At 38.9% G+C, this 23732-nt stretch overlaps 1 protein-coding gene across 3 annotated transcripts; it reads right to left on the bottom strand.

The window, feature by feature from the left end:
* Positions 1 to 205: 205 nt before the first annotated feature.
* LOC132108847 (phosphorylase b kinase regulatory subunit alpha, skeletal muscle isoform-like) lies at positions 206 to 23197 on the bottom strand. 3 transcript variants are annotated; one of them, XM_059515274.1, is made up of 34 exons: positions 23096 to 23197; positions 22863 to 22998; positions 21917 to 22075; positions 21385 to 21432; positions 20501 to 20669; positions 20012 to 20094; positions 19815 to 19895; positions 17698 to 17796; positions 17446 to 17592; positions 17311 to 17364; positions 16964 to 17086; positions 14900 to 14995; positions 14625 to 14732; positions 14433 to 14511; positions 14191 to 14325; positions 13856 to 13965; positions 13510 to 13654; positions 13325 to 13403; positions 13062 to 13225; positions 12216 to 12386; positions 10796 to 10884; positions 10559 to 10704; positions 10313 to 10466; positions 10052 to 10131; positions 9888 to 9966; positions 4677 to 4806; positions 4468 to 4569; positions 3787 to 3902; positions 3600 to 3638; positions 3210 to 3254; positions 1109 to 1270; positions 928 to 981; positions 650 to 850; positions 206 to 550 (listed from the first exon to the last, which is right to left on the bottom strand). In XM_059515274.1, the coding sequence occupies exons 2-34, from the start codon at positions 22938 to 22940 to the stop codon at positions 377 to 379; spliced, it is 3699 nt and encodes a 1232-aa protein (XP_059371257.1). In that variant the 5' UTR covers positions 22941 to 22998; positions 23096 to 23197; the 3' UTR covers positions 206 to 376. The 3 variants fall into 3 exon arrangements, with proteins under 3 accessions (XP_059371257.1, XP_059371255.1, XP_059371256.1); XM_059515272.1 differs by lacking the exon at positions 3600 to 3638; XM_059515273.1 differs by lacking the exon at positions 3600 to 3638 and having other exon boundaries at positions 23156 to 23175.
* Positions 23198 to 23732: the final 535 nt, after the last annotated feature.

Below are 23732 nucleotides of genomic sequence, written 5' to 3'. Positions count from 1 at the left end.
GTATGCATTTAGCAGACGCTTTTATCCAAAGCGACTTACAGTGCATTCAGGCTATCAATTTTTACCCATCATGTTCTAAAGATCATATTTTCCACTCCTCAAGGCCTCGTTTTCATTCCTGTCAAAAATTAAATATGGAGCTACACTGACTAAGGTCTATGGAAAACATATATTGGGACTGCTGAATAACAACACCATCAAACTGTGAAGTACCAAAGCATTTGTTTATTCAGTTTATTCAGCCTTGTTCAAAATTGTTGCAGATTTTGATTTGACACTCACACTCAAACTCACACCAACACCTAAGTAACTGCTCTAAAATAGTGGTCTCTTCCTCTGTACAATAAAAACTAAACTATTTAAAAACTTCATGGTATCACTGTACAGTACAGGCGCCACTAGGCAGGAAGTCCTGGACGTAGGTAGCCACAGCTTTAGTGAGGTAAGTCATGGTGCCAAAGCGACCGCTGGGTGCAGTGTCATACAGGAGCCGGCAGATGCCCGTAGAGGGATCCTTCTCTAAAATACTGTCCTCTGCACCAAGATCCTTCTGCAGCAGCGAGAGAAAGCAAATTACTTAACATTTGATGATAAAAGATACAAAGTTGAATATTGTTATTTGAAACAATTTATAGTTAAATGCTCATACCTGGTCCTTGAAGAACATGTCATTGGCAATGTGAACAATCTTCTCTACGTGGATGATGCTGCCAATGCTTTGAAGGTCCACATCAGCCAGCATTGTAAGTACCAGGATCCCTTCGACGAGCAGCTGCCGATATTCAGGCTGAGGGACACGGTTCAGCACCCTTTCCACATGCACCGCAAACTTTATCTCACCCGGGGTCATCTGGAGAGAGGGAGATATAGCTTTTTAGAAAGGAATGAGAGGAACTGATTTTTAAAACACTTTAATTGGTCCTAGACCTCTCTCGTGGTAGAAGATGGGAGCACAAAGCCTTCTATTGAAAGGCCATGACACTGTGGGCAAAAAACAAACAAACCAACAATAAATTAATATTCCACTATTTTGCATAAAAATATTTTGCTATGCATTTTATGATCCATTTCATGTTATTGACAATCTTTCCTCTCAAATTCTTCTAACCTTCTGCAGAATCTTCCAGACTTTTTGATAGAAGCCTACAGGAACTCTGTTGAGCGCGCCATCGAGCCTTCTTCTGCGCAGCCACTGGCCCTGCCGACTGTCCCGAGACGCACCAACACTGATTGAGCTGTCAAATGCATCAATTGAAGGCATCCTGTACCTCTGTAAATAACATATTAGCACAGATCAGCAATCTGTGAAACTGCTTTGTTAGTGGTATGACATACTAGGGCATGCAACGTCAACTGGCGGCCCGCGGGCCAAATCCGGCCGCCAAAGATTTCCATGCGGCCCCCGGAATAATAGTGAATTCAGGAATAGCCTTGTAAGAGGAAAAAGTTTAGGGCTGGTCCGAATACCATTTTTTGAGCTTCGAAGCTTCGGTAGTAATGAACATCGACTATTTGAAGCTTCGCAGAGAGGGGCTGAACTTATTTTTCTCTCTAATAAAGGCAGGAATCTGTGTCTGTATTTCCGTTTGCATTTTTATTATTTCGAGAACCGTTCATCCAATCGACTTCACAAGGGAACGCAGTGTCGCATTTGGTGCAATACAGATGGACACGCAAGACGCGAAACATTCAGAATTAATAAACTTTTAGTAAACTTCAGTCAGAACAGTGCGAGCGGGAAGCGGCGCACCTCACGCGTGCAGGGCTTATGCTCCAAAAACGGACACTGCACTAGTGATATAAAACGCACACACACACAGGTCTGTTAAATTAAGCAATACTTTTAAGGTAGTCTAATATTTTTCTGACTAACAAATTGGCACAGTAAGGGTAGATTTAAAGAAAAACGAAATTTAAATAAAGGAAAACGAAATTTAAATAAAGAAAAAACGAAATTCAAATAAAGAAAAAACGAAATTAAGTTAAATTAAAAACGAGATTATTTAGATTGATAATAATGGGTAAAAATGCTAATATATTTTGTTTCTATTACTCTATTTTCCACAATGTCAAAGCAACAAAACACAAGCTCAGACATGCACTTCGGTCCATACAAACTCCGCTGTTCTGCGCTCTAGCCAGAGAACACTCCAGTTGCTGGAACACACGTCGGTTCCATTTCTAGCATGCACGCGTTTTCCGCGTGGCTCGAGCGCGCCTGAGACGCGTGTCTCAGTGTGCAAACTCCAACCTGTTAAATATGGGAGCCAAAATAAAAATGGACATGCCACGCAGCTGAGACGCTCACGCAGCCAGTGTGTCGCCGGCCTTATTCAAGGGGGAATGAGAACAGTTTTGCGGGGGATCCCAGGTGTGCAAAAAAAAAAAAAAAAAAAACCCAGATTATTCGAATGTCAAATTTTCAAATCGAATACCAACCCACCTAACGAATATTCGGGTCCGTTCCATATTTATTTATTTTCGTCATATTGACGAAAAAAAAAAGCAAATGAGGCACACAGGTACAGCATTTCTAACAGCAGGCACTATATATATATATATATATATATGTACGTATCAGTCCATTCTTCATTAAAACTACGCTTCTCTGAATCAACTTTTCGCTTAAGGCTCTTTGAGAGTGCCATTTTTCATTCAAATATATTCAAATTATATTTCATTCAAATATATTTCTTCTAGTGTTCTCCACAAACTACGACCTGCATGTGACAGTGATGGACAGCTTGACAGCCTCACAAATATGAAGCTAAAATATTGCTAATCGAATTTTATTTTATATTATGAGTATCTGGCCCTTACAGTGTCTGCAGAGAAAAATTCTGGCCCTTTGACAAATATAGTTGATGACCCCTGTACTAGGGGTACACCTTTAAAGAACAACAGGGATCAACATTAGGCTTATTAGGCAACTTATAAAAACAGCTGTTGACTTTATAACTAAATTACGAATAGGACCACCTTCAAAACAGATGTAATTCTTGCGTCCACTGCTTAACACATTACAGATACCTTGCTACAGTTAACAAAAAAAACATATCTTGTAAAGTTCCATATTGTCGATTTGACAATTTTTCAGGCAGACTATTAGCCCTTTTTGCAGCTCTGTTAGTTTCTTAACCTTACTTGCCCTTCAAAAATCAAAGTGCAAATCCAAAAGTTAATATGGCTTTGAAGAACTGAGGACTTACCCCTGACTCCATGTGCTCAGTGTCGAAGGATTGACTTGAAAATGTCTACAAAAGGAAAAGACAGATAGCAATAGGGGATGTCAGTTTTATAAACTTCCCACATGACAAAAAACTTTTGAGCCTCCTTCAGCAATTATGTTCTCATCACTCGTGGAATTAAACACCTTGTCATAAACCTTTAGAGCCAATGAAACCTGTTTATTCTTCTTCATGTGACATACAGATTCAAACTTTAGACGTACCGTGGTTTTTCTTCCCACAGGATTAAATTCATATACAATTAAACCACCAAATTAAGCAAATGATGTCAGTTTGTATCTTGATTTTTTTTAGTTTCTGAACTTGAGTTTAGACAATTACTTGAGAGTCACAGGTCATGAGACACGTCACCTTACTTTGGAGTGACCATGACAATCGGAGATCTTCCAACTGAAAACATTTAAAAACTATTAAACACAGAGACATGACTTATATGGTTGCTTTAATGTTGACACAATTTAATTTACTTGATTGTGCCTTTGTAATATCTGGCCCATGCATGTTTTTGTTTCATCAATCTGGATGTGCGGTCACCTACCATCTTCATGTCACTCTTCAGTTTGCTGATGCCTGCACGCTCACTCTTGGTAGCACCAACATTTCCAACTTCATGGATGGAGATAACAGGACTGGTACCAGGCTCAACTGAACGAACTGACACACATCCAAACCAATCATAGATGGGGTGACCATACATCCTCTTTTTCCCAGACATGTCCTGGCCAGGATTTCTGAATTGCCTAAATTGTCCAGGTTTTAAGTGTGTTCGGCTTGAAGCAGCACTGCGCAGACCGACCGATGTTCAACATCAAAATACTGTGAGAGGTATAGAGAGCAGACACTCTGCATGCTGTCCAGTTGCTCTCACGGTACTTTGTTGTAACACACCGATCAATCTGCATCGCACCGCTTCAAGCCGAACACACCTATTGCATTTGTTTTCTATTGGTTTCATACTTGCTGAAAGTAAAGACTGAAAAGAAGTTTGACCAACAGCATACAGACACTGTACATTATCGACCAATCATGGCACACGAGAAGGAGGGATCTACAGAGAATGGTCAAAATGCAAATTTTAGGCAATTTAGAAATCCCGACTAGGACATGTGCAGGAAAAAGGTGATAAATGTTCACCCTAATCATAGAATATTAGCTATCAATGCTGAACTATATTTCTACACAAACTACACAACACTGTAATTCTCCTGAAGTCACTCACCACTTCTCTGAACACCGAATTCTTTACCGCTCAAAATGTGCTGGAGAAGATTCTTCAACTCAGAAGGACTCAGTTTCATCAGACTCTCAGTTGCCTCCTCACCTTCACCATACACATACATTTATTTATTTATTACTTGGAAATGGAAAACACATCCTCATATCTCCTAAGATGCACTATGAACAAATGATTAGTGATGAATGCAGTACCTGAGCAGTTTAGAGACTGGGCCAGCTCAGTTGCCATAACCTGAATGATGAGGCCAATCCTCAACCGAAACATCTCACTGAACAAACTGGGCTGTGTTCTGATGATCATTGCTAGGTACACTATGATCTCCTAACACAAAAACAAATATTTTGAACATAAAAAAAGATCCTACACAATTCAGGCCTTGCTTATTAAACTTTTAGATTGAGTCAGTATGCACAAAATTTCTCAGGAAGCTTTATATAATATAATTTGAGATGTTAATGAAGTATTTTGGCTGATATGGAATAGTATTTTGGTTGATCATTCTTTGCACTTTCGATATGAACATATTGTTCTTATAAGGTTATACAGTATACACCAGTTCATAATTCTAGGGCTGTTATGATTGTTTTATGTTTTTGGAAGAAGTCTCTTAAGCCTGGTTCACACGGTAGGATAATTAGGCCGATTTTAGCCCCGATTCACCCCTTCCAACAATCTTAAGGATGCTCCGATTATCGTAAAATAATCTGATCAGATATTCCTGCCGTATGTGGTGTGTTAAGACTGCTCTCCTCTGCTCGGCAGGACGTCGGGACCGCTCCGATCTCAAATCGGGGATATCCAACATGTTGGATTTATTTGGCCCGATTTCTTCTCGTGTGTGGTGTCCCCCGAGGACAAACGATCACGCAGCCTGTGGACTGTGGCGTGTAGCCAATCAGAAAGCGAGGTGACGAGGAAGTACTGGGAAACAAAATCAAAACAGCCGGCGGCATGGCGCACCAGAAAGTCCGGTTTCTTGTTTTTCTTATGTTTTTTTTTTTCGGTTAAAAGCAAAGCACAAACTATGGCCACTGCATCCTCTTCGTCCGCCATGATTGTTTACTCTGAAGTCACGTTTGATCTCGAGGGATTTTGCGAGATTTCCCGTCTGACCTGGGAATGATCGGGAGCCAAATCGGTTCGTGTGTGATGTGTTGATTTTGCCGTGTGTCTGCACACCACACACTGTACGAGCAAAACTGTTAGACCCTGATTTTTTATCGCCGTGTGTGGGGTCTCTCAGGTTTGGAAAATCGGCCGACAATTTTAAAATCGTCCCGTGTGAACCAGACTTTACACTCACTCAGGCAGCATTTATTTGATGAAAACAGCAATACTACGAAATATTATATTTATAATTTAAAATATACACACACATATATATATATACACATATATATATATATATATATATATATATATTAGTGGTGGGCCGTTATCGGCTTTATCGGGCGATTAAAAAAATATTGCTGTTAATCTATTCTCAAAGTTGGGTTGGGAACTGGGTCTACACTAAGCAAGCTATGATGACTTTCACCTTGATATTTTATATAACCGACTGGCTGAGGTCAGCCTAAAAAGATGCTCAGGACAGTTGACGGGCACTGCTGCGCATCATCACGAAAGCTTATCTTTTTCACATGTTTTTAAGCCTTACCGCTTGTCGATTTAAACATTAAAGCATCCAAACACAAGACGCGGTTAAAGCTGAACAGAGTAGCTGGTTACTCGTGCGCTGTATTCGGTGCGCACGAGAGAGAGAGAGCCGCGTATCACGGACAGCGACACTGAACCGAGCTCTCTTCTGCGAAGTTCTCCTCAAAGTCCCTCCTGCACATGAACGAACAAATACAAATCGCAGTTTGAACAATCAAAAATATGTGAAAGAGCCCAATTCAGTACTCGCGGTGTTATGGTGTTCAGGGCTCACGCAGAGAGAGGCGCCTCAAAACACTTGAACATCGTATTTGCTTATTTTTGCTCTTGTGCCAACAAATACATACAAAATATGTCAAAATATCCACCTTGGAAATTATGCTCGAAAAAACTGTCAGTTATTTCTTAAGTGAAATAAACAATTGAGGGTAAAACAGGGCCGGCCGCGGCATATGCGGTATAGGCAAATGCTAAGGGCGCCACTCATCCATAGGGGCGCCAAAATGAGTGAACGAGTGAATTTGTTTTTTTTTTTTTGTACATTTTTTCTTTAATAGGCTACTATTTAAAAACCATTAATTCGAAATACTACCAAATAAAGCAAAAAAAAAAGACCGGCTCTTTAATTTTCCCCCGCGCATCGAGTGCTTGAAGTGCGCCAGAAACAGAGCGCGCGCACGATCAGTTGTTGGTAATTTGTTGTGTAGCGTGCCCGACGCCGCATCCAATGTAGACCATTGACTGTAAAAAATGATGTAGACAGCACTGCTTTTGTTAACACACAGCTCGTAGAAACGGGCCTGGCAGCTCGCGCCAGTTCTAGACACGGTGAAAGTTTCCTGATTGTGACGGAAGGCCGAATTTACATGACACATTATAAATGAACATAGTCTGCGATAGATACAGTGCCAAAAAGAAGAGAAGAGGATAAAGACAGAGGTAAAGAGATGTAGTGAAAGAACAATTTATTGCAGGGGTTGGCAACCTACGGCACGCGTGCCAACAGTGGCACGCAGAGGGATAATCGCTGGCATGCAAGCAATAAGGAAAACTGTATAATGACGTACAGTTTGATGTATAACTTCTCATAGTCACACAGCCTGTTAGGAGCTACAAATACTATTAAAGTGTGAGAATTAACTTGCATGGATGCACGTGCAAACACTGCACATACTAGGTGCTTCAGATCAAAGCCTCGGTCTAACTCGTCAATGTCAAAATGACTGAGATGGCCAATCAGATCAAAGTAGGCGGGGTTTACTGTTCACAGAAGCAGAGCGCGAAGCGTCAGTTTAACGTTAAAGAGAGTGAGGTAAGATGAAGCTGCAAATCAATTAACATTAGTCAACTTTTAATAATACGTTTTACCATAGAAATGTTAAATGACCTAAAGCTATATCCAGTGATGAAAAATTTTCTGAAATATGGCCATTTTGAGAGAAAGAAAGTGGGGGGGGGGGGGGGGGTAAATTGTCTCTCTCTGCAGACAATGAAGCGATTTTGCCCCTTTGTTGTTGAGAAATATAATGTAGCGATTCAGTATCGATTAATAAAAGTAGCGTGACAACACTCTGAATGCTACTTTTTGCACAGCACGATCTCAGATCTCTGTGTGCGAGTGGTGTGTGTTGTGTGTGTGTGTGTGTGTCTGTGTGTGCACGTTCATCAATTAAAGCAGTGCATTAACGTTGATTAAACGTTAAAAAAACGTTTTTTTTATCGTATAATAAAAAATTGTGTATGTACCATTTAAATACAGAATTATATCGGGGTGTGTGGGGGGGGGGCTGTGTTGGCACAGTGGTTAACCATAAAAATAAAAAATGGCACGTCATGCCGAAAAGGTTGCTGATCCCTGATTTATTGCATAGGAGTAAGATACTATAATTTCATGGCAGTTATTTTTACCTTAAACTTAATGTTAGCAGTTGTTCTGAGTACTGAGTCCCCAGACTGTGATTTTGTACAATCATGTCAGTTTTAAAATGCATTTTTTATTATCACTTTTTTATTAATGTTTTACTCTACAGTTGTGCAGGTGATACAGTACAGGCCAAAAGTTTGGAAACATTCTGCTCATCAAGCCTGCATTTATTTGATCAAAAATACAGAAAAAAAATGTAATATTGTGATATACTATTACAATTTAAAATAATTTGTTTTCAATTTATTATACTTTAAATTATCATTTATTTCTGTGATGCAAAGCTGAATTTTCAGCATCATTACTCCATTCTTCAGTGTCACATGTGACATCCGGTCTATCACATGATCCTTTAGAAATCATTCTAATATGATTTATTATGAGTGTTGGAAACAGTTCTGCTGTAATGTGTGTGTGTGTGTGTGTATATATATGTGCCTAGGGCAGCAAATTGGTCAGGGCCGGCCCTGGGCTAAAAAATGGGATGTGTATTATATTGGATGCATTCATGGTCTCTTAAAGTGACCGCGCCTAATTTATCTACTGGCTGCTGTAATGTTAATCCAAGAAAATGAAAATCACTCACTGCTCATGACTGAATTACTTAGTTTTAACAATAAAACCAAAAATTATTCAGACACCCGATATAATTTATTATATATATAGCAAAACTGTAATAATGTGAGAAATGTTGGTGTCTGAATAAATGTAGGTTTGATTGTATATTTCATTTTTACATTGAAGAATATCCAGTGCTATTTTACATTTAATTATTAAGGTTTCTGTACCTTGACACCTACAAACTTGAAAAAAACTTAAACATCGTGTAAATAGCACAAATAAATAAAAATAAACGAACATACAAATTAAACCCTTTCAAACAGGGCCCACTGGTACAACCTTCACCGGGTCCCCGCTGACCCCAGCTACGGCCCTGCTCACGCCTGTTTCACACATACCCCGTCTGCTGTGTGTATGCAGTCCGTGTGCGTTACGTATGTGGTGCAGCATGGACTCGATGTGCTTTCACACAGGACGCGTTTGCAGTTCGCTACTCTGTACGTAAACGATCGCTGCACTGCTGCAGATGCAATGCTCCTGGAACGCAACTGGAATCCGTTAACATGGGTGCGTAAAAAAATATGCAATGCAGACGGAGTATGTGTGAAAAAGGTGTAAGGTTGTTTGCACCTTGTGCAATGTGGAATTAGTTTACAGCTTTTTCAAGCACTTTGTGATGCATTTTGGAAACAGGAGATGAGCCCCTTTTCTAATGCACCACCTAGCTTGATAAACCCCTTCTCAAAGACTTATTGTTTGTCAATTTTATTTGGGTAGCACACATATTCTGAATGCCTTCGGCAGAATTTGAATGAGCCATTTTAATCTAGATTAATTTCAAGATCACAGTGAGATTAATCTAGATTAAAAAAATGAATCTATGCCCACCAATAATATATATATTTTTTTTTGGAGAAGTAATTTATTCCTTAATATTTACTGTTCCAGTCTTTAATGTCACATGATCCTTCAGAAATCATTCTAATTAGCTGATTTGGATAAAAATAAAAAATAAACATTTATTATTATTATCATCAATGTTAAAAAAAGACTGACCTGCATAATATTTTTCTGAAAACCATGATATATATTTCTATGAAATACAAATCTTTTGTAAGAACATAAAAGATGTCTTTACTCTCACTTCTGTTCAATATAATGCATGCTTGCTGATTAAAACTATTCATTTGTTAAAAGAATAATTTACTTGACCCCAAACTTATAAACAGTAGTGTAAAATCATTGTATTTTTTCAAGTAACCTGTGTGAGGATGGCAACAGTAATGTTGTTCTCGCTGGCTTGATCAATAAGTAAGGCCAGTTGGTCAGGAGGCAAAGGCCTGCAGAGAAACATCCAGATCACCCACATGCTAATATAGTGCATTATTTTGTTGTCATCTGAACAGTGAATGACTGAAAACTCACGCAGTAATGGTCTTCTCTCTGGGCTCCGGTGGCAAACCGACTGTCAAGTGCTTCTGATGGGCCAGCAAATCTGAGCAGGCCTACAAACAAGACACAAAATACAGAACAATTCATGAAGCACATTCAATTTAAACACATCCTGTAAATTGAGAATGCTCATCTAACCGAAAGAGCATATGTAACATTTCTTGGATGAGAGGAATGTAAATAGCAGCCAGTATTAAAGTTTCTTATTCCACAATCTTGCATTAAGATCTTTACCCAGTCCAGTTCCTCCACTTTCTTGCGGAGCACGCCTGAAATCATACGGATGAGATCCCAGCAGCGCAGATCTCCCGCCTTCTCATAGAGCTCCACCAGTAAACTCTTGACAGTGGTGCCTTCCCCATGCAGCTGAGTGTCCCAGTCCATTCCCCTGTCAGGACACACATTCGATTCAATAGAAAACAAAACAACTATACAGACAACTCGTATAACTCTGTTTCAAGCATGGCGAGGGATTTTTACTTGTCTTTGAAAAGGATGTAGAGGATGTCTGCCTGGTCATGAAGGCTCTGAGTCTCTTTAAGCACCTGGACTAGTCCACTGTAGTCAATGCCACCATGAGTGTCCAGTGGCAGGTTACACTCAGAGGACACGAGCTCCTCTGGACTCTACAGAGATCAATGAAACATCACAGAGATTTCTGTCATCTCAGTTTTGCATTATTAAAAGATAATTGTGTGTGTGTGTGCATATACACACATGATTGGTGCGTGGTCCCTTGAAATCTTTTAGATTAAGCACAGGCTGAGGGGAGTGGAAAAGCTTACTGGGAAGATACATGTGCACATCTGAAAAATAGACAAGGAACAGAAGAAAACAGGGCAAAAATGTATACAAATAATCTACTCTTTGCTTTTTTAGACAGATGTCTAATTGATTGGTTGTTATTAAAGTACAGTTGTAGTTTGATAGTTCACCCAAAAATATATCAATATATAATTTAATCACCCTCATGCTGTTACTTTCTATCCTTTGTGAATATAAGAAGAAATTGTGGAAGACAAGACGACATTAAGAAATATATTGTTTTTTGTCCAAAAAACAGGGTTCGAACACATTTATACCAATAACTTTGCCCTGACTTTTCCGTGACATTTGAGACAATATTCATTGACTTAATGTTCCATTATTTCACAAGTATACAGGCAAAATAAGAACAAAGAACAACCTGCATTTCATTTTGAAAACTGTTTAGGTATAACAGTAGTAGGCTATACGAGTACAGAAATATACTTAATTTGAAAAAACTGTAAATTAAAAAAAGATTAATCCTTTATATTAGTTACAAAATGGATTCAGTCAAGAGCAGCACTGCCCACACTCAGCCCACAGTATGGACATGTGGACATACACTTTGGGCTGTCCCACTAGGTCCCCGCATTTCACACCGATATTGGGGTCCACAGCAGACTGTCCGTGTGGGCTAAATTTTCTGCCCACAGTGGGCTACATGGGCCCCAAAAGGGCATGTTTGCTGGGGTAGTGATGGTCTCCTAGTCTTTTGTTGTTTGATTAACATTAATGACAGACAGCACTGTTTTATTAGGCTGCTGACAGAATACCGAATACACAGATCCAATAAACTGAATCTTATACACATGCATATTTAAACAAAATATACAGAGATTTGTGAAATTTCCTACATTTTCCAGGCAAGGGAATTACTGTTTTAAAGTTCCATGACTTTTCCAGGTTTTTCATCACCATACAAGCCTTATGGAAGTAAAAAATAATATTTTCTTTTGTGACAAGGCGGCCCGAGTAAATGATGACAGAATTTAGTTTTGCTTAACTATCCCTTTAAGGTTAAACTGCTAGTTTGTCAAAGCACTTGATGTGGCAACCTGGCCACATAAAACTACACACTTAAGCCTTTTAATGCTTTTAATGTAAAATCCTCCCATGCTTGCATTCTACCCTTCACGTCCACTGCTTCTAGGTCTATGGCTTGTGTTATTTTTAAAAAAAAGCATTTACTGCAATGAGCAAAAAGACCAAACTAATCAATTTATTGTTGATCATTTCCATTAATGATTAGTTGTTGCATCCCTAAAAATGACCCTTCAACAAGTAAGATTTCAGTTTGAGTACAGCAGTAGTTGATATTGGTTCAGCTCACTGTGGATTTGGAGCTCCTTGGCTTTGTTCATGAGAGACACCAGCTCAAGTGTCTTAGTGGCTGCAGCCTTGAAGCGACTCAGCCCTTTTGCCTGTGCCTCGACTCGGAGCCCCCGCTGAGGCACCACTGCAGTCAACAGCTGGTCTAGGTATTGTGCTAGATCATCTGTATCTGAGAAAGAAAGGGTTAGGAGTTAGGATTAGAAAGAAAGAGGCATGAGAAAAAGCAGCAAGACATTAAAGAACAAAAGTTTGCAATGCACCAAACCTGTGTGTTTATGTAACATTATAATTCAATTAATAATAATTCAAGCTTGATTGCCCAGACTACTCATTTATAAAATGCTTTAAACCCCAAACCAATCATAAATTTCATTCCTTACAGGAAATGCCACAGAACCTTGAATAAAATGCAAAACAAATTAATATAATAAATGCATGAATCTTGAGCGACATGATGCAGTTTTCACACTTCAGGTGCTCATTCCAAACAATCGACATTGTAACACATCTTGCAATGATAGTAGAGAAAAAAGGCTGAGAAGCCAAAGTACACCGGAAAAGTCAGAGGTCAGAGATGTGTACCGGTAAATGTTTCCTCCAGCAAATTCTTAATTATAAGAACTGTTTAGTTCATTAAAAGCCATTTCACTAGCTCTCCCTAAAGATTGGACTCAAGATCAAAATGAATAAGATGTGGAAACTTTTACTCTTTAAAATGTAGTCTAGACCTAAAAGCAATATAAAATGACTTCATCTGCAAAATGACCAACGTATCCAAGTATCTGACCATTTCAGAAGTCATCGTCAAACAAAGTCTCTTTATCAGGATATTATTTCCCCTTACCATCACTGAAGTTCAAGTCATGCACAGCACCTCTAAAGTAGCCGTCCTCAACGTCATCATCTTCATCCCAGCCCCTACTGGAGCGCGTCTTAACACTATCGAGGAAGCTCAGATGAGCACAACAAGACGTGGTCAGGAACTCAGATAACTTGCCAGTCTGGATCCTAGCAAAATTGAGAGCAGCAAGCAAGTAAGCTGAAACTGCCCTTGAATATGTATTGTTGATGACATTGTATTGTGACATTGTAGCCTCATTGTCTGACCTTGCCCCTCCAAAATAGCCATCCTGTAGCTTCTTAAGGGTAGCCAGCACAGCAGGGTCCAAGTCTGTGTGTTCACTGTCTAAGAAGTAATGCACAAAAAATTGTGGGGTAAAACCACACACTTATTCACGGTCAAATTTTTTTTCGATGACTCCACATTATCAGGGATGCAAATTTTCACTCACTAAGCATGGTCTGGGAAATGGGAATAGTGACCGTAGGACAGCCGGTCATCCTCCAGCGAGAAGACAGGTAAGACAGATCAGTGCGCAACATTTCCACAATCATCTTGTTGTCCAGGGCCAGATAGAACTGCTGGTGATCTATGAACTACCGGGGAGTAACAATTAAGAGAAAAAAATGAAGAAAAACATTTGCCATTTAGCATATATTTTAAAATTTTTGACCATCTTCCTGTAGCTTTAGCCTCACCAACTCTTTTTTTTATTAAACTTCTGCTGAATGATAATCAGTGGCTCTCTAAGTCAGCATAAGGCTCAAACATGCCTACTTTAGCACATTATGAAGAACCTGAGGTGTGAAGCTGAAGATGGTGTTGCGGACGATGTATAGCTTGGAGGTTCCCAACACGCCAATCCTACGGTAAGGTCTGCCGGTCAGCCCCAGTCTCTCATTACGCCCTTACAGGAAGATAAACACACGCATGCACACTAAATACATTAAATAAACACTTACGTGAACACGTTTTGGTGTAGGATTTACAATTTACATTCACAAAAACTGAAATAGTATTCTATTGTAAAATATATTGCAGTAATGTTTTTTTTTTCCTTTGAAAAATAATTTTAACAGCACTGAGTTTAAAAATAACAGCATGTTCTGTATTTCTTCATACCACTCCCTACCTAGTCTAGCATAAATATGGCTGAGAACTCGAGATGGTTGCACTCTGATGGGGTGGATGTCTGCAACTGTCTCCACATCAATCCCATTCTTCTGTAGGAGTGCCTTAATATCCTCATTCTCAGCAAGGATGGACACTTATCAGAAAAAAAAAAAAAAACATCAGTGTCAATTTCAACCTTGCAATGCATCACATGTGCCATGAACCACTGAGTGCAACTGGTTTAAAAATATTAAAACATACCTTGTACAACAACATCTGGTTTAGGGATGGTAGAGAACCTGCGGTTTAGAGGGTCTATTTCTCCAGGAGCCAAAAAACCCTGAAATGGAAAGGAAAGAAGACATTGGAGATTTTTGCCGGACTTTTCTCAGATATAACTTGGTACAAAGGTTTCAAAGAACTATAGCGAAGATAAGACCTTTAACCTCTCACCTCTGCCAAAAGGTTGCCCAGGACATAAAGGGACTGTCCCCACTTCAGAGGGCACTTTCCCATTGGGATCCTCTCCACCGTGTGTGGATTAACATACTCTTCATCCACCTGAAATAATATCAATAAAAATGTGTTTTCAAAAGTAAAAAATAAAAAAATAATTTAATCTTAATTAAATCTGAATTCACATGAATCCAGTGATATTTAATTGCTATACAGATCAGATAAAAATAAATAAAAAAAACAGTTTAATTAGTTAGGAAGAGATTTCTCACCTTGTCTGGAGGAACACTATAGAGTTCAGGCAGCAGCCGTATCCCATCTTTTTGTTTGATCATGATACCTTCCAGAGCTTCTCGATACTCCTGAACCTGAGAGGACAGAAACATGAAAATAAAGCCTGCCTGTATCTGCAACACAACCTTATTTCTTAACCTCTAGAAAGTCTCTTTCGCTATTCTTGTCTTTATATTTTGTCTCTACACTAGCTGCCAGAAGGCACCACTCGACTTAAAGCTGAGAAACTACAATCACCTAAAGGATTATTAGGAACACCATACTAATACTGTGTTTGACCCCCTTTCACCTTCAGAACTGCCTTAATTCTACGTGGCATTGATTCAACAAGGTGCTGAAAGCATTCTTTAGAAATGTTGGCCCATATTGATAGGATAGCATCTTGCAGTCGATGGAGATTTGTGGGATGCACATCCAGGGCAAGGAGCTCCCATTCCACCACATCCCAAAGATGCTCTATTGGGTTGAGATCTGGTGACTGTGGGGGCCATTTTAGTAAAGTGAACTCATTGTCATTTTCAAGAAACCAATTTGAAATGATTCAAGCTTTGTGACAGGGTGCATTATCCTGCTGGAAGTAGCCATCAGAGGATGGGTACACTGTAGTCATAAAGGGATGGACATGGTCAGAAACAATGCTCAGGTAGGCCGTTCTGAAGATGCCCAATTGGCACTAAGGGGCCTAAAGTGTGCCAAGAAAACATCCCCCACACCATTACACCACCACCACATGCCTGCACAGTGGTAACAAGGCATGATGGATCCATGTTCTCATTCTGTTTACGCCAAATTCTGACTCTACCATCTGAATGTCTCAACAGAAATCGAGACTCATTAGACCAAGCAACATTTTTCCAGTCTTCAACTGTCCAATTTTGGTGAGCTCGTGCAAACTGTAGCCTCTTTTTCCTATTTGTAGTGGAGATGAGTGATACCCGGTGGGGTCTTCTGCTGCTGTAGCCCATCCGCCTCAAGGTTGTGCGTGTTGTGGCTTCACAAATGCTTTGCTGCATACCTCGGTTGTAACGAGTGGTTATTTCAGTCAAAGTTGCTCTTCTATCTGCTTGAATCAGTCGGCCCATTCTCCTCTGACCTCTAGCATCAACAAGGCATTTTCGTACACAGGACTGCCGCATACTGGATGTTTTTCCCTTTTCACACCATTCTTTGTAAACCCTAGAAATGGTTGTGCGTAAAAATCCCAGTAACTGAGCAGATTGTGAAATACTCAGACCGGCCCGTCTGGCACCAAAAACCATGCCACGCTCAAAATTGCTTAAATCACCTTTCTTTCCCATTCTGACATTCAGTTTGGAGTTCAGGAGATTGTCTTGACCAGGACCACACCCCTAAATGCATTGAAGCAACTGCCATGTGATTGGTTGATTATATAATTGCATTAGTGAGAAATTGAACAGTGGTTCCTAATAATCCTTCAGGTGTGTGTACATGACTTTTACAATCTGAACACATTTTAAAACACTAGGCATCCTGTACCTGAATATTGTATACTGTTACAAAACTGTATACAAACTGAATATATTGTTACAAAACTGGGCATCATACATTAAACTCATGCAGAAACACACACCTCGTTGTTATTATGATACTCATCACCAATGAAAACAATGTGTGTTCTAAAATCAGCTCAAAATATCAAACATATGATATCATCTGACTGGATGGAATCATAGTCTGATGCTTTTAAAAACAATTACAGTATGTGAAATCTGTCAATTTCAACTGACCATAATCTGCATAGTATTTTGTGATTTTAGTTTGTTTTTTGCCTCCTACTGAAATAGGTTTGATAAGAAAATATCTTTAAAAAATAATGTATATGACAGAAGAGATCAGTCAAGCTGTGCAGTGAGCATTCAATGCTTTATGTGCTAATGATATTTTAGCTCTGTATTAACTTGGTTTTAAATATGTAGGGTAGAAATTTCATTGAATCTTCATCATATTTATTCAAATTTACATCATATTGACTCATATTTCCAGAATGAGACTGGTTAATAAGAAATTCTGAATGGTTCTACCTGCTCTGGACTGTTGATAAAGATGCCATCCAATATCAGGTAGGTCCAGAAAAGTGGCCACTCACATTCAATGTTTTCAAAAAGCTTCAGTTCAGCAGATTCATAGTATAGCCTGTTGGGGTCCTATTAGGAAAAGAGGTCAAGTGTTTATTTAGTTTAAATACAGACATAATTAGACACATTTAACAGGTACAGTACACATCCACATATTTTGGTAATAATTCTTAATACTAGATGTAGAAACTATATGTAATTATTTCTACATATTCTAAAGTATTTGTATAATTAAAAAATATTCAATACAATTAATGTATAACCTAATGTGTCTGTCTATTGGATATTCTGACCTCTTTAGGAGTTTTGTGGCCATCTCTAAGAAAACGACAACAGCCATATCTTCCCTGCATACAAAAAAGGGTTTCATGTAGCAAATATAACCACCATAGAGTGGAAGCTGATAAACAAATTCCTCAAGTTCTGACCTGGAGCTTGGAGATGATTTCTTCCTTAGTGATATTGACTAACTCCATGTCTTCCACAGCAAAAGCTGGATATGAAATGATGGACAGGAGGCCAGCATCCACCTCTTTAGATGTTGAAGCTCTGGGCAACATGGAGCTCAGAATGGACTGAGAGGAATACGTGGTAGTAAGGAGACGATGATGGTTTTATTTATTTATTTTTACTAAGTAATCTGAAGGTGAAAAAAAGGACTAGAACCATTATAGCCTCACCTGGCAGTGCTGGATATCATCTGCTAAAACATGAACCACAGAGTCTGGTCCCCCTTTGGCCCCAAAGAGATTCAAGTCATCTAGGGCTTCAAGTGCTGCCTGCAGTTACAAAGGGTCAATTCAGGGGCTGTTACAGTGTTTTGTCCTCACAATGTCACAATAAAGCCAATATTCATTCAGTTTGTACTGAAATCCAGGACCACAGACAATAAATTTGGCTGCCACAATTGGATTTTTACAGATTTTCTAAATTCAGACCAGTACAGTCGTGGCCAAAAGTTTTGAGAATTACATAAATATTAGTTTTCAAAAAGTTTGCTGCTAAACTGCTTTTAGATCTTTGTTTCAGTTGTTTCTGTGATGTACTGAAATATAATTACAAGCACTTCATACGTTTCAAAGGCTTTTATCGACAATTACATGACATTTATGCAAAGAGTCAGTATTTGCAGTGTTGGCCCTTCTTTTTCAGGACCTCTGCAATTCGACTGGGCATGCTCTCAATCAACTTCTGGGCCAAATCCTGACTGATAGCAACCCATTCTTTCATAATCACTTCTTGGAGTTTGTCAGAATTAGTGGGTTTTTGTTTGTCCACCCGCCTCTTGAAGATTGACCACAAGTTCTCAATGGGATTAAGATCTGGGGAGTTTCCAGGCCATGGACCCAAAATTTCAACATTTTGGTCCCCGAGCCACTTAGTTATCACTTTTGCCTTATGGCACGGTGCTCCATCGTGCTGGAAAATGCATTGTTCTTCACCAAACTGTTGTTGGATTGTTGGAAGAAGTTGCTGTTGGAGGGTGTTTTGGTACCATTCTTTATTCATGGCTGTGTTTTTGGGCAGAATTGATAGTGAGCCCACTCCCTTGGATGAGAAGCAACCCCACACATGAATGGTGTCAGGATGCTTTACTGTTGGCATGACACAGGACTGATGTAAGCGCTCACCTTTTCTTCTCCGGACAAGCCTATTTCCAGATGCCCCAAACAATCGGAAAGGGGCTTCATCGGAGAATATAACTTTGCCCCAGTCCTCAGCAGTCCATTCACTATACTTTCTGCAGAAGATCAATCTGTCCCTGATGTTTTTTTTTGGAGAGAAGTGGCTCCTTTGCTGCCCTTCTTGACACCAGGCCATCTTCCAAAAGTCTTCGCCTCACTGTGCGTGCAGATGCGCTCACACCTGCCTGCTGCCATTCCTGAGCAAGCTCTGCACTGGTGGCACTCCGATCCCGCAGCTGAATCCTCTTTAGGAGACGATCCTGGCGCTTGCTGGACTTTCTTGGACGCCCTGAAGCCTTCTTTACAAGAATTGAACCTCTTTCCTTGAAGTTCTTGATGATCCTATAAACTGTTGATGTAGGTGCAATCTTAGTAGCCACAATATCCTTGCCTGTGAAGCCATTTTTATGCAACGCAATGATGGCTGCACGCGTTTCTTTGCAGGTCACCATGGTTAACAATGGAAGAACAATGATTTCAAGCATCACCCTACTTTAAACATGTCAAGTCTGCTATTCTAACCCAATCAGCCTGACATAATGATCTCCAGCCTTGTGCTCGTCAACATTCTCACCTGAGTTAACAAGACGATTACTGAAATGATCTCAGCAGGTCCTTTAATGACAGCAATGAAATGCAGTGGAAAGTTTTTTTTTGGGATTAAGTTAAATTTTCATGGCAAAGAAGGACTATGCAATTCATCTGATCACTCTTCATAACATTCTGAAGTATATGCAAATTGCTATTTTAAAAACTTAAGCAGCAACTTTTCCAATTTCCAATATTTATGTAATTCTCAAAAACCTTGTTAATGGCTAGTTTCCTAACTTTAGAATGGTACTCCGTATCCTCGGACAGAGAAAGAACAACCAGAACCCTTCTGCTCTGAGCAAACAGACACAATAGGAGCAAACAGAAATGACACAAGCTGACAGGAAAAGCTGGGAAGGAACACTTATGCTACAGAGTTCATGTTGAGGTAACATTGGGTCACATTAATAAGCAGTGTTTATGAGTGTCCAGCATGAACACCCCCTCCCCATCATGCCGGACTGAGAATTCTCAGCTGCTCAAAAGAGGGCTGACTGTCTATTTTGCTTCAACAGACTCACTTTAGCCATCCCTATTGAGCTGACATTGAGCTCGGGAATCCCCTGATTGGTTTTGTCTCCTCTCTCCCACATCCCATAGTCCTGAATAATCACAGGAGAAAAATGCAAGATACAGAGAGTGGCTCTTTAACAGCAATTACAGACTAAAATTAGAAAAACATACATATGGCCTATATGATCGATACTGAGAGACTCACAGCCACTTTGTATGCAGATTCAGTGTAAAACAGCAGATTTTGGACCACATCCACCTCGTCCTGAGTGTACACAATGTGCAGCCCTAAAAGGACACAAGACATGGCAAAGGATATGTGGGAGAAGATCTTCTAATGCTAGGCTCAGTACACAAAATATGCAATCAGATTCCAGGATTTCTGAACAAAAGTATTATAGTTTTGGAATGACATTAGGGTAAGTAATGACAGAATTCTTCTTCTATCTGAACACTCTTACAATTAGAGCTCACGACCGGTCACAAACTACAACCGCAGTCTTTATCATTTATTACTTGTGCAGGCCTACTAAAGACTGTAAAATGAGGACAAAAAGAGATTCTACTGTTTAAGAGGAAAAGAATGAAAGTTTGTACACTTTTAGAGGAAGAACGGAGTACGCTTTAAGAGTCCCAGGTGTCTTGATGTGTCTTAAGCCATGTTATGCAAGCTCTAAAGGGAGACCTGGAGTACCTGAGGCAGTCATCTGAGCCAGGAAGAGGAGATAGACTGAGGTAGCGTCAAGCTGGAGATGCCCCCATTCCTTGTCACCCACCACAGTGGCACAGGTCTTAGTGTTGTACTTGGCGTGGAGGCTGTCCAAAGCACTCTTACTGTATTTAAACTTCTCCACTTTGTCCAGCTGCAGTGAAATGTGAGAGAACAAGAGATAGCACTTCAGAGCACAAAAAAGCACTTCAGACAATATCTAATGGACAAAATGGTAATATGTGTTAGGCACAATTGAACTGTGTATGAGACTGATAGATTGAATAACAATGTGCATTTGTATATTTGTGTGTACAACTTTATGTACACTAAAGTTCAATAGTTTGTGGCATGTAAGATTTTTTATGTTTCTGAAAGTCTCTTTTTGCTCACCAAGGCTGCATTTATCTGATAAAAAAACTACAAACAGTAAAATGGTAATATTGTGAAATAGGCTATTATTACAATTTAAAATATCCATTTTAGATGTCAATATACTTTCAAACATAATTTATTTCTGTGATGGCAAAGCTGAATTTTCAGCAGCATTCCTCTACTCTTCAGTATCACATGATCCTTCAGAAATCATTCCAATATGATGATTTGGTGCTCAAGAAACATTTCTAATTCTCATCAGTGTTAAAATTAGTTCACTGCATAATATTTTTGTGTAAACCAAAACAGATTCTTTAATAAAATTCAAAAGAATTGCATTTCTTTGAAATAGAATAAAATACTGAATAAAAGTATTATTTATTTATTTATTTTTTACTGACCCCAAACTTCAGAATGGTAGTGAATGCATGTATGTTTATTAGCTTACAGCCTAATTAGCATGTAGTGTGGTTAATGTTAATGGCGGGTGATACCTGTCGCATTATGCACTGAAGAATTCCCCTCATCAACTTCACCACACTCTGAAAGAAGAAAAAGTGATCAAGACACACAGACTGCCTCCAAAACAACACTTGGAACACAGGCTCAACTGTGACCTTTCAGCTCTTCATTTAATAGCACAGACATGAATAACATAACACTTCTGAGCCACTGTAAAGTGACACCTTAGATACACTCATACATACACATGCAGTCATGAATAGTCAACTGACCTTTCTTTAAAAAACACATGCACGGAAATAAAATAATACAATCCACTGCTGAATATTTTGGTATGGCTTCTGATGAAAGATCATTCAAATGTGATTAAACATCTACAAAATGTATGTTCTCATTAACAAACGTTGTTACTGAATAAATATCTTAAAAGCTGTACTCAATTAGTTCATCCTGTGAACATTCATTCAGGTGACAAACAGATTTCTCAGGTCACAGAATCAATACCAATGCACTGCAAAAAAAGAAAAAATAATAATAACAATAAATTCCCTTTTCAGTTTGTACCTGCTCAAGCTCATAGGCTTTAGCCTTGTCTTCATCACGGTCTGCATTCTTCCTGTAAGCCAAACTGAGGGCCCAGACAGACAGGATACTGTAGACATTGTCCCTCACCCAGGCATCAGGCTGCTCTTTGCTGGCTGGTAACAGACCTGTCACTGGGTCCTACAAGTTATCAATACAGCTAGCTGAAAATGTCCGGTGCATCAGGTTCTACACTATATGTATAATTAATATGAAAGCATTACTTTTACCACAAAACAAAAGAGCTATATTATTTAATCCACCGTACAAAAGCTTGAGGTCAGCAATAAATAAATTAAATATTCATATATTATAATTATTTCTGAAGAACCATGTCACACTGAAGACTGGAATAATGTATCTGAAAATTAAGCTGTCATCACAGGATTAATTTATATTTCAAAATATATCAAATAAAATAAAACAGTTATTGTAAATTGTAATATCATTTCATAACATTCCCTGTGTTATTGTGGTTTTGATCAAGAGAGCACTAGAGACTTTTTAAATATTTTTAACCCAAATGTTTAAACAGTACTGTATACACCGGTGTCAGAAATAAGATTTTAATTTATTTTTCCTTTTTGAAGGTATATTATTTTATCCAACTCCAAAATTTATCCATTTAAATTTAGAATAAAATTGTTAATTAAATACACCATCACAGATAAATTAGTCATTAAAAATTAAGAGGAAAAATTATTTTTTCCACTTTTGTTGGCAAAAGCCCTAGTCAAATTCTGTCTCTGATATAGCATACACATTTTTACTTTTTATACATTAAATTGTGTTTTTAAACACACTAAACTGCCTCCTCGTGTCTCCGCATGACTAAAGATCCAAGAACTATGGCAGATCGAAAATATAAGAAATGAAGACATGTTTAGTAAACACACAGAGTGTTTAAAGTAAAAATGCAGACACTCACTTGGTGACGCAGAATAGTCTGATGAACTATCCTCGCGTAGTTGTCAAGTTTAACTCCAGAATTGCTGCGACTCCTCATTTTAGTTCCTAGAAAGTTGCGAAAAACCTTTACGTGTCAAAAAACCGCCAACATCCTCCTGCAATATAAACCAATATGCACATTAAGAAGAGGAGTGTTTCCAATACGTGCTTATTTCGATAACGCTTGCGTGGATTCAGTGAATATAAACAAACCATAACAAGATAATCCGGAAGGAAAGTAAGGCTAAATTACTCGTGGACACTCGCGCTTACACTGAAGCCACGCTTGATTCGGTCAGCTGGGAGGATCCTCCGGTGAGCTCGAGCTACATAAAGTCGAAAACTTTTATAACGACAAACTTTTTAAAGGAACTAGTCTTAAAAGCTTGGGGAGTAAGTTCGTAAAAACGTTGACCTCAAAGATTTTTACACATCTTGTGAAAACAGAGAGGACATCGTGTTCCTGACGTCATGTCGTGAAGGACCTATACGTTCATAAGACTCTGTGTTGACCAATAGGAATACTTTATTTAATAATAAATCTTTGTTCAATTATCAATGGTTCAGTAACGGAATATTTCATGTTAGTAAGCTCTTTAACAAGGATGGTCTGCTTTTTAGATATACAGAATTTCTTTTAGAATATAATATATATGTAACTCCTTAGTTTGCAAATGTTATGGACGCAATTCCATCTGTCATATGCATGCTTTTAAAAAAATGACACTCCGTCTATAGGAACAGTTCCCGTTCCTGAACCTGTTAACACGCCTATTGGTGTAATATGTTTCACTGGGGAAAAGGAAGAAATGATAAAATAAGAACTTTATTCCTTGAGAACATTGTCTCT

This window comes from Carassius carassius, chromosome 2, assembly GCF_963082965.1.
Source record: "Carassius carassius chromosome 2, fCarCar2.1, whole genome shotgun sequence".
NCBI classification, from domain to species: Eukaryota; Metazoa; Chordata; class Actinopteri; order Cypriniformes; family Cyprinidae; genus Carassius; species Carassius carassius.
Note: the sequence above shows the minus strand (reverse complement) of the source record. Positions and strands in the feature narration are given on the sequence as shown.

What these genes read in the sequence shown, in the direction of transcription:
- LOC132108847 (XM_059515274.1), bottom strand. Translation starts at nt 22,940, where the DNA reads ATGAGGAGTCGCAGCAATTCTGGAGTTAAACTTGACAACTACGCGAGG. An exon ending in GGCTCAGATGACTGCCTCAG is followed by an intron (nt 20,095 to 20,500) that starts GTACTCCAGGTC and finishes GTGTCCTTTTAG; the next exon opens with GGCTGCACATTGTGTACACT. An exon ending in GGCTATTTTGGAGGGGCAAG is followed by an intron (nt 13,226 to 13,324) that starts GTCAGACAATGA and finishes CAATTTTGCTAG; the next exon opens with GATCCAGACTGGCAAGTTAT.